This window comes from Eptatretus burgeri, chromosome 11, assembly GCF_056783735.1.
Source record: "Eptatretus burgeri isolate ZD-2024b chromosome 11, Ebu_testis_v1, whole genome shotgun sequence".
NCBI classification, from domain to species: domain Eukaryota; kingdom Metazoa; phylum Chordata; class Myxini; order Myxiniformes; family Myxinidae; genus Eptatretus; species Eptatretus burgeri.
Genome location: NC_140971.1, coordinates 78,996,141 through 79,013,923, shown reverse-complemented (window position 1 = coordinate 79,013,923; position 17,783 = coordinate 78,996,141). Strand labels below are relative to the sequence as shown.

Genomic DNA, 17,783 nt, shown 5'->3' with positions numbered 1-17,783 from the left:
TCTTGGCAATGCACTTGTATATGTGGAGGAATTGCATTGCTCAGCCAGTGGGTAGAGCGCTGGCACGGTTTGTCAGAGGACCTGGGTTCGATTCCTGGTCTGGGCCTGTAATTTTTCCATATATATTTATGAGGCTTGTGATGGTGGGAATTGGCTCTTCACTGGATGTGCATTCAAATTAACAATTAAAGTTTCTCATGAAGGATCTTTTTTGCAAGGACATATAACCTTGTGGTTTTCATTAACATTACTTTGTTTCTCTGTTTATGTTTGAAGGACCCTCCCAAGGTTTATCCCCCTGTACCTCCAGACCAACGGAAACCGATTAAAGTCCTTTCACTCTTTGATGGCATTGCCACAGGTGATAAAATATATTCCTCATGTTTTGAAATATTTCCTGTTCTCATTGCACTCTTCCCAGCTTCTTCATAATTTCAGTCGAGAGAATTGTTCCCCCGCATCGATGGAGAAACAGGAACCTAGAATATTTCAAAATTACTGTTGCTAATGCTGGTTTTGGCAAAGAAAACAGCTTTCAGTAAGTGTAAACTGTGTGTGTGTGTTTGTGTGTATCCCATAAGGTTTGCTGGTCCTGAAGGAACTGGGCATTGCTGTGGATAGATATATTGCCTCTGAGATCTGCAAAGACTCCATCAATGTCGGGATGGTTCGCCATGAAGGGCAGATCACTTACGTTGGTGATATTCGACTCCTGACACGGCAGCATGTAGGTACACCATCATGTATCTCCATGGTGACCTAATTCTACAGGCATTTGATCAATCTTTTTTTTTTTTTTTTGTGTGTGAAACAGTTGTTCCAAAATTATCTGAGATAAATAGGAACCCGTCTTATCAATCACAAAGCCATTCTACGGATTACATTTGTGGGTGATGATACAATCAGCAGTCAAAATTGATTGGTTATGTTGAGCAGTAAGCTGTTAAGATGATTATGATGTCCTACATTTTTAAAGGAGACGTTTAAAACAAGTGAATCTTGAATCCAGGAAGTTTTGTTTCCAAACGTATTGTCATTGGAAGCACAACTGGCCTTCCACATGGAAGTAAATGAATGATGAAACACATTTTGTTTGAACTCTGAAAAACTCTGAGTATATTATTCTCAGTGACATGACGCCCACTGAGTTAATTTACCTGCCACTCGACACGTATTGCTTTCCTACTTCCTCTTTCTCCCCAGCTGCAGAACTATGGTCCTTTCGACCTCGTCATCGGTGGGAGCCCATGCAGTGACCTGTCCATTGTCAACCCTGCCAGGAAAGGACTTTATGGTGAGCACTGGTGATGTGCAATAAATTATATCAGAAACTTTAGCAACGAGAGAAGTCACAGAACATGATACCCCACCCAGTGTTCAGGTATACACTTCAATTTTAATAAAATGATTTTAAAAAATCGTTTAAAAAAAAAATCCAGAAGTTTCCTTACATAGCCATGTTGGCAAAGTTTTCTTCACCCCATATTACTGTCCCTCTCACACACCATGCCCTCTCATGCGATATATCGATATATAGCATGAGATATTTTTTATATAGCATGAGCATATTACATGGTTCTTGGAAGTATTACGAAGGGAATTTGTGTTCTACAGTGTTCAAGTACAGACGTACGTCATTCAATGCAACTAAAGGTTTAAAGAGGTTTAAAGGCATATATAAATAAATCAATTCTGTTTTTTATTGCCAGGCAGGCAGAGTAAAAATATGATCTCACTCCTCTCTGCACAAACATGATCGGGACAAATTCAAAGCCAAAGTACAGTAAAACCTGAAACTTGTTGTTCTGTTCATGTTCATGTTCTGATTTGTGTTCTTGCATGTGGCAGCTTGGCTGCCAGGTAGCTATCATTTTGTTGGGGTGCACCGATACCACTGATGCTATGCCACAGTACCACTACACTGGTACTCATTTTGCCAACCTCAGAAGAGTGCCAGGCAAAGTCAACCCCACCTGGTATTAATTCAACAGCCAAGAGGGCTGGAACTCAGGACCCTAAGATCCCAAGCCAGCCACCCTAACCACTCTTCCAATACATCAAACGACACACATCTTATATCACAATTAAAGTACCTCATTCTAATTCATTCACTATTGGAGTTAACTAACCTATCCTCTCAAAAGTTAGCCCCAAGACATCATTCCCACAACTATATGTTCTATTGTTCACCGCTCCTTCCAAATGCCATATCCAGGCGATGCATGACGTCATCGCGAGGCACTGAAGGAAGGGAGTACTCAGTTTTCACTCCAATTTCTTGTTATCTTGCCAAAACGAAGTTTTTGCAAGATATGTTAGTCAGCTTATATGTTTTTTTTTTTTGTCTGTAATCACGTGTAAAAAATTCTGCAGAGCACAGTTATCATTGGAAATTTTTGTGACTTCGCATATCAGAGGCCTATAGAGGTCCCTTTCAGCGCATAAAATTTTGAAGGTCAAGGTCACTTTGTCGCAAATCAGGGGAGTCGATGAAACCCTTATTTTAAAAGTAATTTAAATCTAATCATCTCCCAACTTTATGGGAATGTCGTATATGGTCTGGCGCTCAGCTGATTAGTTTTTGGTGGCGATTGGCCTTGACCTTCATGGTTAGCGCCTGAGGTCAAACATATTTGACCCCAAGGTCAAATTTTCAAGTTTTAGGAACCATATCGTGTAGTACCTCAAATTGAACACCTCGATGAATGCTTTCTAGATATGTCATGCTTGAGACATTATGACGTCATTTGGTGACGTTATGAGGAAAACACATATTTTTCATGGTTACTCTGTATAACGATTCTCATCGGAATCTCTCGTAGGCAGATATTCCTCAAGGAGTTGCTCCTGGTGGATAGCAGCTCTGTTCACCTCAGTGTGACCTTAAAGGAGTCGCACGTGGTCACCTTTTGGCAAGATACGGGTCACCCTGCGGGTGACATTGGTTTTTATTTGTTTGTTTGTTTGTTTTTACAGGCTATAGCTCAGCCATCCTTTGAACTCGCAAGCTGAAATTTGGAGACAAGAGTGAAGATGTGCTTTGGCAAAAACGTTATTTTATTTTGTGATTAATTAACTAATTGATTATATTTACTTAATTATAATCGATTTATTTATGACATTTATTTTCTTTCTCATCTGGGCAATATCTCAAGCAGCTCTCGAGCGAGGAAGCTGATATTTGGACACGACAATGGACAAATGATTTCGCTATAAAGGGTATTTTTTTGATTTATTGATTAATCAATTTATCCATTATTTTCTTTCTTTTTTGTCCGGGGCATATCTCAGCTATCCTTTGAGCTGGGAAGCTGAAATTTGGGGACAAAAGTGAAGATGTGCTTTGACAAAAATAGTATTTTTGATTTATTGATTAATCAATTAATCAAAAATAGTATTTTTGATTTATTGATTAATCAATTAATCAAAAATAGTATTTTTGATTTATTGATTAATCAATTAATTATTCATTTTTCGATGAATTACTTAATTTTCAAAAAGTTACAGATTCAGATGAAACGGTGGTGATTTTGGTATGCTGTTAGCCAATTGACCAATAAATTAATTATTTTACGATTTTTATTTATTTATTTAAATTATGCAATTAATCAATCAATTATGGTACACCACTCCCTCCCAATTCTGTCTCCATGTGCTGCACGGCGGCATCACCAGGTGCCAAAGGCACTGCAGGATTTGTTGTTTATTTATTTATTTATTTGGCATGGGAGCGGTGTACTTTGAATGTACTTCAACTTGTTTACTTATTTATTGAAGATGATTACAGCAATGCTGCCTTTTATAGTAGCATTTTGGTTCCCATCTCAAAATTCCCTGAGGCAATGAAGAGTCAATCACAAGGTGTGGACCACATGGAGACCATTTGGGTCAGGAAAGATAACTTCCTGGAGGTCATTATTGAGCCACTTGGGTTTTTACTGACACTTGCGAGCTGGAGGAGCATATAAGTGATGATTTAATTTAATTTCCTTTCATTAATGATTTTGCAGGTACATCAAGACATACATTTTGCCCCTGCAGGATTGCTAAAAAGTGAACCAAATCACCATCGAGTAGCTCTCCTGGCGCTAAAATGCTATTTTCTTCCAGAACATGATTATCCCTGTTGTTAACTGATTAAAAAAAAAAAAGATGTTCTTTTCGAAGTCTGAATTTGTTTTTGTTTGTTTGCTTGTTTTCCCCTACCGTTTGTGTAGAGGGTACGGGGAGGCTCTTTTTTGAGTTCTATCGCCTCATGAACGAAGCCAAACCTAAGGTGGAGGAAGACCGGATGTTCTTCTGGCTTTTCGAGAATGTTGCGGCCATGGGCAACAATGACAAGAGAGACATTTCTCGCTTTCTCGAGGTGAGGGTCAACTGCTCGAGGTCAACTGCTTTTATTAAAATTTATTTATTTTATTTTATATACATTGTCAAGGCTCAAATGAGAGCAAACACACAACGCACAGCAAGAGGGGTATGAAACAAAAGGGGCGGGAGTGGGAAGGACAAAACAGTGGGGAACAGAGACATTTGGAAATCTGTGGAAGGGAGAGGGATGGGGCGGGAAACACGGGGTAGGCAAGATGGACGTTACAGGGACTTTCAGGAAGGAAAGCAGGGAATTTGAAGGAGGTGGGTTTGGGGTGGATTAACGGGGGTAGAAAAGATTGAGGTTTTGGATGGGGGACGATAAGTGGTGGTGGTGAACAGCTGTTTTGAAAGCCTGGAGGGAAGAATGGGATTGAAGAGAGTGTTGGAGTTATTCCAAAGGCGGGAAAAAAGAGGAATAAAAGAGTGAACGTGAGCAGTGATTCGTGATTTTGGTAGTTTTACCAGAAGGGGGTTGCTGGCGGACCTTGAGCACCCTGCAGAAATATGGTGGGGACAAATCGCAGACAGAGCAGGGGGAGCGATACCGGAGAGGAGATGGTAGAAGACAGAAAGACCACTGACCTGCTTGCAGTGAGAGAGAGTGAGAGGTCCAAAGACTCAGCCTCACTGCGGGAGATGCCAATGATCCTAAATGCATTGGTTTCCACAGTGTGAAGCATAGAAAGGTGAGAGGCAGGAGCACCAGCCCAGAGGGGAGAGCAGTACTCCATCAGGCAGTGAACTAAAGCTTTGTATGTGGTCACGAGCTCAAGTGGGCTGAGGAAGGACTTTGCACGACGGAGGATTCCCAGTCGGCGACTGGCTTTGGAGGCGAGGTTTGAAATGTGGCTTTCTCAGGAAAGATCATGGCCGATAGTGGGACCCAGAAGCTTGAATGAAAGTACTTCTTCCAGCGGATTGTTGAGAAAATAGATGGGGGGGGGGGTCCAAATGGTCCTTTTGGAGAGACATTGTGAGAGTGTGAGATTTGTCTGGATTGAAAGACATGTTCCACGTGTTGGACCAGTTTGTGATTTTACCCAGATATGCAGAGAGCAAAGAAGCTGTGGCTTGCCGGTCTGAGGGATGATGGATGGTACGGCAGAGGGTGGAGTTATCAGCAAAGAGATAAAGAGGATTTTCCATTTGCCAGGTTCCAAACTGATTTGACGATTGACATCAAACGCTGATCCACCAGACCAGCAACTTCAACTCAAACGGCACTCGGTAGAGCATGGACCTCAACCAGACTGAACAGTTTACGTTTTGTATTCCACTGGTAAGCTGGATCTGCATCCGGACCGAAACCAAAATAGAATCGACTTGTCCTTGTCACCGACTCAACCCATCCACCAATGTTTTGTCAGAACCCATCGACAACTTTGACATATTGTGCCATATATCACCTTTGGTGGCAGAGGTAACCAGTAAGCGCAGCCCACAGACTGCACTGTATCCCCTGGGAGTCAACTGATAACCTCCCCCGCCACCCCTGCCATATCATATTATATATGCATATATATATATATATATATATATATATATATATATATATATATATATATATATATATATATTTACTCACAGTTAATGCTCTCTTTCACTGAGCATTAGTTTAACAACAGGGATGATCATGTTCTGAATGAAAATGGCCAAATATTATCATATTGTATTCTTTTAAATATTTTTTTTAACCAATTATTACGAGGGAAATTCTACAAATGAGATACTCACTATAGTGCAGGATGATCTGTGTTTTTCAATATATAAATGCAATTATTATGGAAATATAATTATCCCACCCCCTGGAGGGAGGGAGTGGGATATTGTAATCGTCCGGTTTGTTTGTTATCTTGCCAAAACGAAGTTTTTGCAAGATATGTGAGTCAGCTTGTATGTTTTTTGTTTTTTTTGTTTGTTTGTTTGTCTGTAATGACATATAAAAAATTCTGCAGAGCACAGTTATCATTGGAAATTTTTGTAACTTCGCGTATCAGAAGCCTATAGAGGTCCCTTTCAGTGCACAAAATTTTGAAGGTCAAGGTCAAAGGTCAAGGTCACTTTGTCGCAAATCAGGGGAGTCGACGAAACCCTTATTTTTTTGAGTAATTTTGATCGGATCGTCTTAAAACTTCATGGGAATATAGTTCATGGTCTGGCGCTCAGCTGATTAATTTTTGGTGGCGATTGGCCTTGACCTTCATGGTTAGCGACTAAGGTCAAACATATTTGACCCCAAGGTCAAATTTTCAAGTTTTAGGAACCATATCGTGTAGTACCTCAAATTGAACACCTCGATGAGTGCTTTCTAGATATGTGAAGCTTGAGACATTATGACATAATTTGGTGACGTTATGAGGCAAAAGCATATTTTTCATGGTTACTCTGTAGAACGATTCTCATCGGAATCTCTCGTAGGCAGATATTCCTCAAGGAGTCGCTTCTGGTGGATAGCAGCTCTGTTCACCTCAGTGTGACCTTAAAGAAGTCACACGTGGTCACCTTTTGGCAAGATATGGGTCACCCTGCGGGTGACATTGGTTTTTTATTTGTCTGTCTGTTTGTCTGTTAGCAACTTTACCGCAAAACGGCTTTTGCAAACACTATCAAATTTAATCCACAGGTGGGCAGTGAACCTTGGACGACCTAATTAACTTTTGGGTCCAATTGGATCAAAGGTTAAGGTCAAGGTCACGAAAAGATCAAAATCGTTTTTCGCTCATAAGTTCGTCAAAACTAGAGGGGGAGCATTCGGTAGAGTGCAAAACCTCCGCCACCAATACTGCTAGGTCACTCAAGTGAACCTGATATCCTATTCATTCAATCTGACGTCAACAGTGCTCACAGAGTTATAGTTTGCAACTTTCCCTTTTACTTTTAACTTTTACAGACTCAATTCATTTGTCATTACTGGATTCCTTGAGACAGAAATTGATTTTTCGTGGGTATATCCACCTGAAGTTCCAAAATCAGCCGCAATTATAATTTTGGCATGTTTTTTTTTTGTTGGAAATCACTTATAACATATAAGTGTTATATGTTATATCACTATAGAAATCACTATAGAAAAAAATAGAAATTTTGTTGAAAAAAATCGCAAAATTTTGTTTTCTCCAACAATTTTTTTGGAGGGGTTGGAAATCACCTAAAACATGTAGAAATGCAAAAAAAAAAAAAAAAAACAAACATTTTTTTCAACTAAAACAAAAAATTTTTGAAAAAAGTAAAATTTTCCAAGTTTTTTTTTTTCTCCAACATTTTTTTTTGGTTGGAAATCACTTCAAACATGTACAAATGCAAAAACAAAAATTCAAATATTTTTCAAAATGGCCGCCATAGCGGCCATATTGGACTTTGGACCAAGTCCAAAATCTAATGGCATGATCCTTGGACCATACCTAATCCCCCCACCAAGTTTCGTCAAAATCCGTCGAGGAGTTTTTCCGTAATACTGTTCACAAACAAACAAACAAACAAACGCGTGAAAACAGTAACCTCCGTCCATCTTCGATGGCGGAGGTTAATGATCTGATTTACTTCAAACTAAGCTTATAGTGAACCTTATTATATTTGTCACTAAAATCCTACCCATTCCCATAGTGAAAAATGCATATTTGTGAAGATCGGAGGGTCCGAAGTTTTGGGGGTCATGTTCATCGGTCAAAATTACAAATTTTCCATTAAAACTAAAACATGGTTCAAATTTAAATTTGATCCCCAAAATAACTTTATGCCTTAAATGGGCGGGATTTGTTGTGCCTGGCACCACTTGTTTGTGCTTTTTTATTTACACACAGGCCTCGTTATACTTTATTTATCATCGATTGGACGAATGTGAATATCTCATTCATCAGACATTTAAAATGTCCCAAGTATTGTAGTACAGTATTTCTATTTGTCAGGAAAACACAAGCTTTGTCCTTTTTAATATGATTAAAGCTGATGATTTATACTTGTTTTGTTTTCCATGTAACGTTAAAAAGACTTATCATAGTCTTTGGTATGACACACTATATTGCCGTGTTTCACCTTTATCTCACGTATAACGGTCACCATGTAGCATCGACTGATCATGATCGGTTCTGTTAATTTATAGACAACATAAAATAGCCAACTGACCACACTGATTAAAACAAAGCTTCTAAGAGGAATTAACAGAACATTATTTTCATACACCAACTAACAAGATTGTGGAAGGCAATTAAGTGCGTGTTGTATTTTCCTAAAGATTTCCCATACAGTAAAGCGTCTGACAAATCCCAAGTGTTTGAGAGTGGTGTAAATCCTGGCAGAGGCCGAATCAGGCCGATGAACTTGCCTGGCAGCAGACTGCTCAAGCCAACTGGCTTTCTTGGTATCCACCACAATGAGCTTAACTTATCACCAAGCCCAGCTTCAGATAAGGCACCGAGCAGAAATAAACAAATAGTCATCCACTAATCATAGAATGTGTTAGAATCCTAAAAAGTAATCTGGTATTACATTAAAAGGTCTTTTGTACTCTGTGCTGTCCATTAGGTCACCAACATAGCAATAAATTAAGCGCATCATACACTTGGGGGCAGAAATATCAAAATTGAATCAACTGTGCGATTATCACTCACTCCAGATGGTATATTGAGAGGAAAAGTGTGTGAAGTTGTGCACATTGTAATGGTCACCATCTGGTACGATTGTCACAATGTGACGTCACTTATAGTAAAATCACGAGGGTAGCAACAACTTTGAGAGGTTTCAGAAGGTGTAACGGATCTCTTCTCAGGCCCAGTGTAATCCCCTTGTTTTTTTCGAAGGACCATTGAGGATATCATCATCTTTGCGCACACACACACACACACACACACACACACACACACACACACACACACACACACACACACACACACACACACACACACACACACACACACACACACACACACACACACACACGCACTGATGTTCTGATGTTAATTTTGGGTTGGGCAGACATAAATGAAACAGCAACATTTTACACATCAAAACGATCTTCGGTAATCCTTACGATATTTCACGGACCCACGTATTTGTTTGTTACTTACGAAATCTCAAGATTTCGTAAGTATATTGATGACTTCTGTCATCTGTTTGTGTGTTTGTGTTTGTGTGTGTGTGTTTGTTTGTCGGCACGATAACTCAAGAACGGAAGAAGCTACCAATGTCAAATTACACACGTGATTCAGGAGGGTGATGGCTAGCGCTGATTAGATTTTGGTCAAAATTGGTCAAAGGTCAAGGTCACAGTGAGGTCAAACATTCGATTTTTGATGGTTTGGTACAGAATCACGTTAGAAACTTCTGGTTTGCGTTGCTACCTTCTCTAGAGACAACTTTAATTCGACAATGTCAGAGGTCAAGTTGACGATTTCGTAAGTACCAGTCCATGACTGCTTGTTTGTGTGTTTGTTGCGCTACTCCTCCTGTAGTTTGAGCCCAATTATATCCAGACTTGCTACTGAGGATCAGCATGACCACAATTAGTGTATCGGGGTGTTTTTCTATTTGCCGGTGGTTTTGGGGGTAGAGGAGGGGGATGAAAATTCTCGATGTACTGTAAATGTGTGTTGTGTAGCGCCACCTCCAGGTGGGAGAGGGTATTACCCTCCCCAAGTGGGGAGGTCTCCACAATTTACAGTACAGTATTCCTGTCCCCACATTTTCCCACACAGTGAGGTGTTTTGAATTATAAGCAGTAGGTACGTTTTTACTTGATGTACGCAACCTGAGTTTTTTTTATTTTTATTTTCCATACTATTTAGGCAGCTGTCAGTTACCAATACACTGCCCAAATAAAGGCATACGTCAGAAGAACTTGTTGCATGTTTGGAACAAGATCGCCCGGAGGGCGGGTACTCTGCTAGTATATTGCTTCGCGGGTGCCAGCAATGACCATTGTTTTTGTTGTGTCTGTCTGTCTGTCTGTCTGTCTGTCTGTCTGTCTGTTTGTGACTCTCTCCAGAGCATAGCTCCGTGACGTTTGATGCGATCTTGATGAAACTAGGACACAAGCTAGATATCATGGTCGAGTTGTGTCTTTTTGTATGAGGGGCATCCCACACCCTTTGTGGGTGGAGCCACGCCCACTTGAACTTTTTATTTCTTTTTAATTTATTTTTCTCGATTTTTTTCTCGCAATTTCATTTCCTATAAGCTCTGCGTAATGTCCATAAGTACAACATATAAAAAAATCCGATTTGATTTGGTCAATTTTGACGGAAGAGATAGGTTTTTACGGTAGGGCTTTCTCAAAAGCTTCCACTTACTCAATTGTACCTACCGTGGCATCGTTCAATAATGATGCCCGCGAACCATCATTGCCTCCCGGCTTGTATAATTTATTCTTTTTCAAAATCTAATTAATTACGTAATGGCATAAAAAGCAAGTTTGAATCGCGAGTTTCTCGAAACATAAGCCATTAGACCAGAAATGTTTATCATATCATAAACAGAATTGTAACTTGTGCGTGATAATTCATATTGATTTATTCCTTTCTTAGCACAAGTTATAAATCGATTAAATAATGGGCAGTATTTTGCTCAGAAGCTGGGCAGTATCGTGAGTGACTGCATATAACTATAGAAACAAACATGTCATTTCTCAATTTAAATGATTGTATACCTCATTTTCACTTTTCAAATTGTATTGCAAGAATGTACAGAGCAACAAAAACTCACCTTTGCGCTAACTAGTCTGGGTTTTGGGATAACTAGTCACAAAACACGCCGTCCCTCAGATGGATGTCAAACCAGAGACTGATCTGCGAGCGATTCGAAGATGGTGACAATTTCAGTGTTGGTGAAGATGAAAATGCCGGTCGCATGTTCACTACAGATTTGGTAGGTTTTGTTTTTCCGTTAAACTGGTGGTTTCTAAGGGATTTTGTATTAATTGATAAATCGGTTATATCAGAAACACGCCACAACGGTGGGACACGGCACGACACAGCATGGACACAACGGTGAGACACAGCACTGCACAGACATCCTCTCTCAATCGTGGTGCATAACCACAAGATCTTTCCATCCTTGTTGTATCATAACAGTTCTTTGTAAAATGTTCTGAGCAATGAACCGAACATTTTATAGATTCGATCCACACTCAGGTATTTTGGACAAACCCCATCCAATTTCAGGCAAACTTCTGGAAAGCAAATGTTGCGGTATTTCGGTGTAGCATAAAACCATCTCGGTTTGTATTACTACAACCACCAAGGACACATGGACTCAGAATATTTGTGGAAAATAGAAGGTTAATCGCCGTTTGAGTTCAATCGTATTGCAGAGTAACCCGTGTACATTGTGGATATGGTGATCGACTCCCGAGTGTGACATCACAGCTAATCATGAAGAAGAAGTAGAAGAAGAAGAAGAAGAATATTCCAACTTTCAATTGCAAATTTACCGACTTTATAAATTGCAAATCGGAAAAAAGACATAATATTGTTGCGGGCCGGGGGTCGGGTGAGAAGACCGCAGGGGGGGGGGATGGGAGCTATCTCTGCTCCCACCAGACTACCCGGAATTGTAGGCCGTCACACACGGATAATTCCATGATGCGGCGGGTCGCTTAACTGACCGTGGACGCCAATAACTCAACCACGCGACTTAGGGTCCTCCCGTCTATGGGTTAACCGGGTTACCTAATTAATCATGTGATTTAATTTGCGGGGAACATGCCCTCGGTACGCCTTGTCCGAACTGGATCACTCTACTGGACTGAATCACTTTACCGGATCGGATGCAGCCGAGCGACACTGCCAAGGACGTACCGGCTCAGAGGAACGGATCGTTGGGAATAAAGTCCCAGCTAAGAAAAGATTCGGACCATGCAGGACCAATGAAGGAAAAGACAAAAACGAGCAGGGAACATTCATAATAGTAATTTATTTACAATGGGGCGAGGAAGAGTATGTGGTACAATGAATAGATTTATTGGGGTGCGCAAGCAGATATACGGAAGAATGGTGTGGTGTGGCAATAAACAAGAAACTTATGAAAGTGGACGCAGAGCAGACCAAACCCAAAAATAATAATAGTCTTCTGCAGGCTCACTTATGTAGACAGGCGCCAGGACACACACACACACACACACACACACACACACACACACACACACACACACACACACACACACACACACACACACACACACACACACACACACACACACACACACACACACACAACCCGATGAACAGGAATTTAAGCAAGACAGGAGAGGAGTTGAGGCTGTGGTCTCTCGGTACCTTTGTATAATTGATTGCCCAAACGCGCCACCAATGCGTTCGGGGAATGCTCCGTGGTGCGGTACCCCCCTGATAGCTGACGCGTCGTCTCGAGACTGTGGGCATGAAGGAGGGGCTTAAGTTGGAAGAGTGGAGTCCAGAGCGAGTGTAGGGAGTGGTAGGCGGACCAGGTGGGTGGGTGGAGTCAGTGTCATGTGGGTGGAGAAGAGGAGACGGAATCCAGCGATGACGTGCGGAGTCCAGTGATGACGTACGGAGTCGAAGAACAGCGAGAGAGAGAGACAGAGACAGAGACAGAGACAGAGACAGAGACAGAGACAGAGACAGAGACAGAGACAGAGACAGAGACAGAGAGAGAGAGAGAGAGAGAGAGAGAGAGAGAGAGAGAGAGAGAGAGAGAGAGAGAGAGAGAGAGAGAGAGAGAGAGAGAGAGAGAGAGAGAGAGAGAGAGAGAGAGAGAGAGAGAGAGAGAGAGAGAGAGAGAGAGAGAGAGAGAGAGAGAGAGAGAGAGAGAGAGAGAGAGAGAGAGAGAGAGAGAGAGAGAGAGAGAGAGAGAGAGAGAGAGAGAGAGAGAGAGAGAGAGAGAGAGAGAGAGAGAGAGAGAGAGAGAGAGAGAGAGAGAGAGAGAGAGAGAGAGAGAGAGAGAGAGAGAGAGAGAGAGAGAGAGAGAGAGAGAGAGAGAGAGAGAGAGAGAGAGAGAGAGAGAGAGAGAGAGAGAGAGAGAGAGAGAGAGAGAGAGAGAGAGAGAGAGAGAGAGAGAGAGAGAGAGAGAGAGAGAGAGAGAGAGAGAGAGAGAGAGAGAGAGAGAGAGAGAGAGAGAGAGAGAGAGAGAGAGAGAGAGAGAGAGAGAGAGAGAGAGAGAGAGAGAGAGAGAGAGAGAGAGAGAGAGAGAGAGAGAGAGAGAGAGAGAGAGAGAGAGAGAGAGAGAGAGAGAGAGAGAGAGAGAGAGAGAGAGAGAGAGAGAGAGAGAGAGAGAGAGAGAGAGAGAGAGAGAGAGAGAGAGAGAGAGAGAGAGAGAGAGAGAGAGAGAGAGAGAGAGAGAGAGAGAGAGAGAGAGAGAGAGAGAGAGAGAGAGAGAGAGAGAGAGAGAGAGAGAGAGAGAGAGAGAGAGAGAGAGAGAGAGAGAGAGAGAGAGAGAGAGAGAGAGAGAGAGAGAGAGAGAGAGAGAGAGAGAGAGAGAGAGAGAGAGAGAGAGAGAGAGAGAGAGAGAGAGAGAGAGAGAGAGAGAGAGAGAGAGAGAGAGAGAGAGAGAGAGAGAGAGAGAGAGAGAGAGAGAGAGAGAGAGAGAGAGAGAGAGAGAGAGAGAGAGAGAGAGAGAGAGAGAGAGAGAGAGAGAGAGAGAGAGAGAGAGAGAGAGGGGGCTCCGCTCGGACCTTTATAGGTCCCACGGCACGGGGTGGAGGGCCACCCCGAAGCGTTGTGTCGTCACCCGAATCGGGTGCTCTGATTGGTCCCGACCCCCTGCGTGGCCCGGCCGCGATAGCTGGAAACCGCAACATTCCATTTCCGGCAAGATGACACCACACCCCAAAAATATCCCGCTCCGACCTCACGACGACACAAATCTCCCACACTGAACTCCGCGCCATGAATTGCCTTTCAAGAACCCCAGAGCAATGCCCTGATGACTGGCCGAGGGTCCTGCATGCCTGCTCGATTCAGAGATTATGAATGATTCTATGAATGATTATAAACCGGCCGAGATTAGAATGCCATGCCGTCATAGAAGGACATATTAAGCTGCTTTTTTACCTTTACATGGAATGCATTTAAAACATGGGAATTCTAATGGATTTTTGTGGTATAGTTGAGTCTTAAAGGGTCTACTGGATCTACAAATTCTTAGTAGTATTTTGATTCCTCTGGGACTTTTGGATGCTTGAGAGCTTTTGAGTCCTTGGGAACTTTTGAGGCTTTCGTGTCCTTGGGAACTTTTTGGGACTTTTGGGCCCTCTGTAACTTTTGGGACTTTGAGGCCCTTGGTGATTTTTGGGACTTTTGGTCCTCAGGGACTTTTGGGACATTTGGTCCTGAGGGTCTTTTGGGGACTTTTTGGTCCTCGAGAACTTTTTGGGACTTTTGGGTCCTCAGGAACTTTTTTGGTCCTTCGGAAATTTTTGAGACTTTTGGGTCCTTAGGGACTTTTTGGTCCTTGGAGACTTTTGGGTCCATGGGGACTTTTGGGTCCTCAGGAAAGTTTGGGTCCTCCAGAACTTTTGGGTCCTCGGGAACTTTTAGATCCATGGGGACTTTTTGTGTCTTTGGGGACTTTTTGGGTCCTCAGGAACTTTTGGATCTTTGGGAACTTTTTGGGACTTTTGGGCCCTCAAGGACTTTTGGGTCCTCAGGAACTTTTTGGGATTTTTAGGTCATTGGGGTCTTTTGGGTCTTCGGGAACTTTTGTGTCATTGGGGACTTTTGGGTCTTCAGGGTCTTTAGGGGTCTTTTCTTCAACTATCAAGATATTGGGAGTCTTAAAGGGCCTTCAAAGTTTGAAGGAGTCTCAGCAGTCTAAAGGGTCAAAAGGTAAATTCTAATAGTGCGTAATTAATGAATAGACGTACATAATTAAGACAAAAAGTATCACAAAACACACACACACACACACACACACACACACACACACACACATACACACATATACACACACACACACACACACACACACACACACACACACACACACACACACACACACACACACACACACACACACACACCTCATCCATTTATAGTGGACACATCTTCAAGGAACGGGCATGGCGTGGCGATTGCGAATGGAAACGTACTGTACTGCACTGTACCATACTGTGCACCACTTAACCGCAGCAGATAGCTTTATCTTACTGAAGCATGAAAGCGTGAACGTATTCTTTATTTAGTTAGGTTCCAATTGTGCGTGGAATCAGGCCAGCTGTGCAGTGAGCCATTGGGTCGAAGACACAGCTCGACTCATAAGGTGTGCTGGCCTTTGGCAGTGTTGTATGTCACGTGATATGTGTTAACCAATGAGTTTGCATATAAATTAAAAAGCCAGAAAAGTGATATTTAAAGGCTCAGGAGGTGGATGAAAATAGCATTAGGACAATCTCTGGATTGGACTTGGGTGTCAAATATGGTGGTTGTCGGTCCTTGCAAAAAACGCAAACAGGCAGACAGACAGACACCTGATGAATCATATTTATTAGATTAACACCCCAGGTGTTCAAAAAATTCCATCATAACTTCCGTGATATTTGAACTGCCCCAAACCAGTAAACCGATCTACAATAACACTATTACTAAGACACGTGACAAAAGTACAACTGACCATTGCAAAAACAAAAACCTCAAACATCCAGAAAATAGATCCTGTGCATGGCATGGCATGGCATGGCATGGCTTGGCGTGGCTTTCCATGGCTTGGCAAGGCATGTCATGGGATGGCATGGCTTGGCTTAGCATGGCGTGGCTTTGCATGGCATGGCTTGGCATGGCATGGCATGCATTTCCGTTACATAGCACGTGGCTGTGCATATTCTCTTTGTAAAATTAGATACGTCATTTCCTAATCTCAGCTGTTTTCTGCTTCAAGAAGTTTTAATGTTGTTTTCTTGTATTTCTTTGAGGTATTTTAAAACAGTTTGACATAATCATTCTGTGACTCAGAGGCCAGATTACAAGTACAACCACTTCATAAATGACAGAACATTAAGCATAAAATGAATTTTCATCACTGCTCAACATTGTTCTTCATACTGCCTCCATCCGTGTACCCATGCTGGCAGTGCAACCCAGTGATGATTGATGCCAAAGAGGTCTCTGCTGCTCATCGTGCTCGATACTTCTGGGGAAACTTGCCAGGAATGAACAGGTGATGCTTTATCTCATCTCTGTGGCTCCCTAAACATGCTCAAGTAGATTCTCTTCAAGGTGTCTCTTGAATTATTGTTACTATTTAAGATGAAAGGCCTGAGCAATGGAAACAAAATTTGGATAATCCTTATTCTCTTAGTGTTGTCTCTGCAGGCCTCTTGTGGCTACGGCGGTGGACAAGCTAGAGTTACAAGACTGTCTAGAGCATGGACGGATGGCCAAGGTAGGGCCGTCAAAGTCATAAAGTCATGTGACTTCATGGGTTTTGTTTTTCAACCTACTCTGGGTATAGCTTCAACTATCACTCGATTTCTGTATTCTTTTCGTGCATGTTATATGCAAGTTTAGTCACAAATTTAGCTCTAACGGGTGATGCCTAAAACTTTGAAATTTAATTTCATGTTAACTTGTTTTCCTTGCAATATGAAAGGGGGCATTGATCCATTTTAATATTTTCAAGCGTTTGTATGCTTGTGCGCTTGTATGTTATTCTTTCACGGCTGAAACGTAGCACCGAGAGAGGCCCCAAATTTTGGGTGTAGGTACTTCAGAATCTGGACAAGGTTTTGACCTGCAACACATTGGCCTTGGCATCGGTTTTGAGGCCACCAAAAGTCGTTATAAGGTGTATAATGGGATTTGAGGTCAGGCAGTGCTGCCACCAGCCTGCAGGCAAAAGGTAACCACCATGAGGTCAATAACTTAATCGCTTTTCAATGTCCAGCAGGCTCCAGAACCACTGCCAGGAAAGTGTCACCCAGCCATGCAGTATCCACCCCCCCCCCACCACCGCACAGCGCCAGTATTCCTTGCTCGTTTATTATATGCACAAATTTGAACAACGAAATTCCACCTTCTGTGCATACATAATATATAGATGTTAACTTATATTAGTTAACATCTCTTTATGTTAACGAATAAATGTTAACATAAATATAGATAGGTTTCAATTGGAATTAGATAGGGAAGTAGAAGATAAATGGGGTTCTGGGACTTCCATTCAAATGAATGGGGAAAAAGGGAAAAACTTTCTGAATCAAGCCCCAAAAGCCCAAAATAGGAGACTGATTTTCTCCCTATCCCCTTCCCTCCCATACAAGCAAATGTAAAATTGAGACTATGGAAGTTGAGACTGACTGATTAAAGCACTTCTTCCTTTTCATATTTTCATTCCACTCAAAGAGCGAACCAACGAATATTTGCTCATGTTCTACTTTAGGGAATAACTTCATTTTCTTATAACATTCATTTCCATCGAGTATATTCACAGAGAATAACTTGGAACTTGGT

At 41.9% G+C, this 17,783-nt stretch overlaps 1 protein-coding gene across 8 annotated transcripts in view; it reads left to right on the top strand.

Moving 5' to 3' along the window:
- Positions 1-17,783, top strand: part of LOC147017452 (DNA (cytosine-5)-methyltransferase 3A-like) — a 182,596-nt gene that overhangs the window by 124,672 nt on the left and 40,141 nt on the right. For 7 of the 8 annotated variants that reach the window (XM_085847126.1, XM_085847122.1, XM_085847125.1 and 4 more), the window contains 6 exons: positions 277-361; positions 582-727; positions 1,204-1,294; positions 4,218-4,366; positions 16,406-16,491; positions 16,647-16,716. In XM_085847126.1, the coding sequence (XP_085703252.1) occupies positions 277-361; positions 582-727; positions 1,204-1,294; positions 4,218-4,366; positions 16,406-16,491; positions 16,647-16,716 (627 nt within the window). Of the gene's footprint in view, positions 1-276; positions 362-581; positions 728-1,203; positions 1,295-4,217; positions 4,367-11,126; positions 12,579-16,405; positions 16,492-16,646; positions 16,717-17,783 lie in introns of those variants that run through there. The other variant, XM_085847129.1, reaches the window with a different exon arrangement.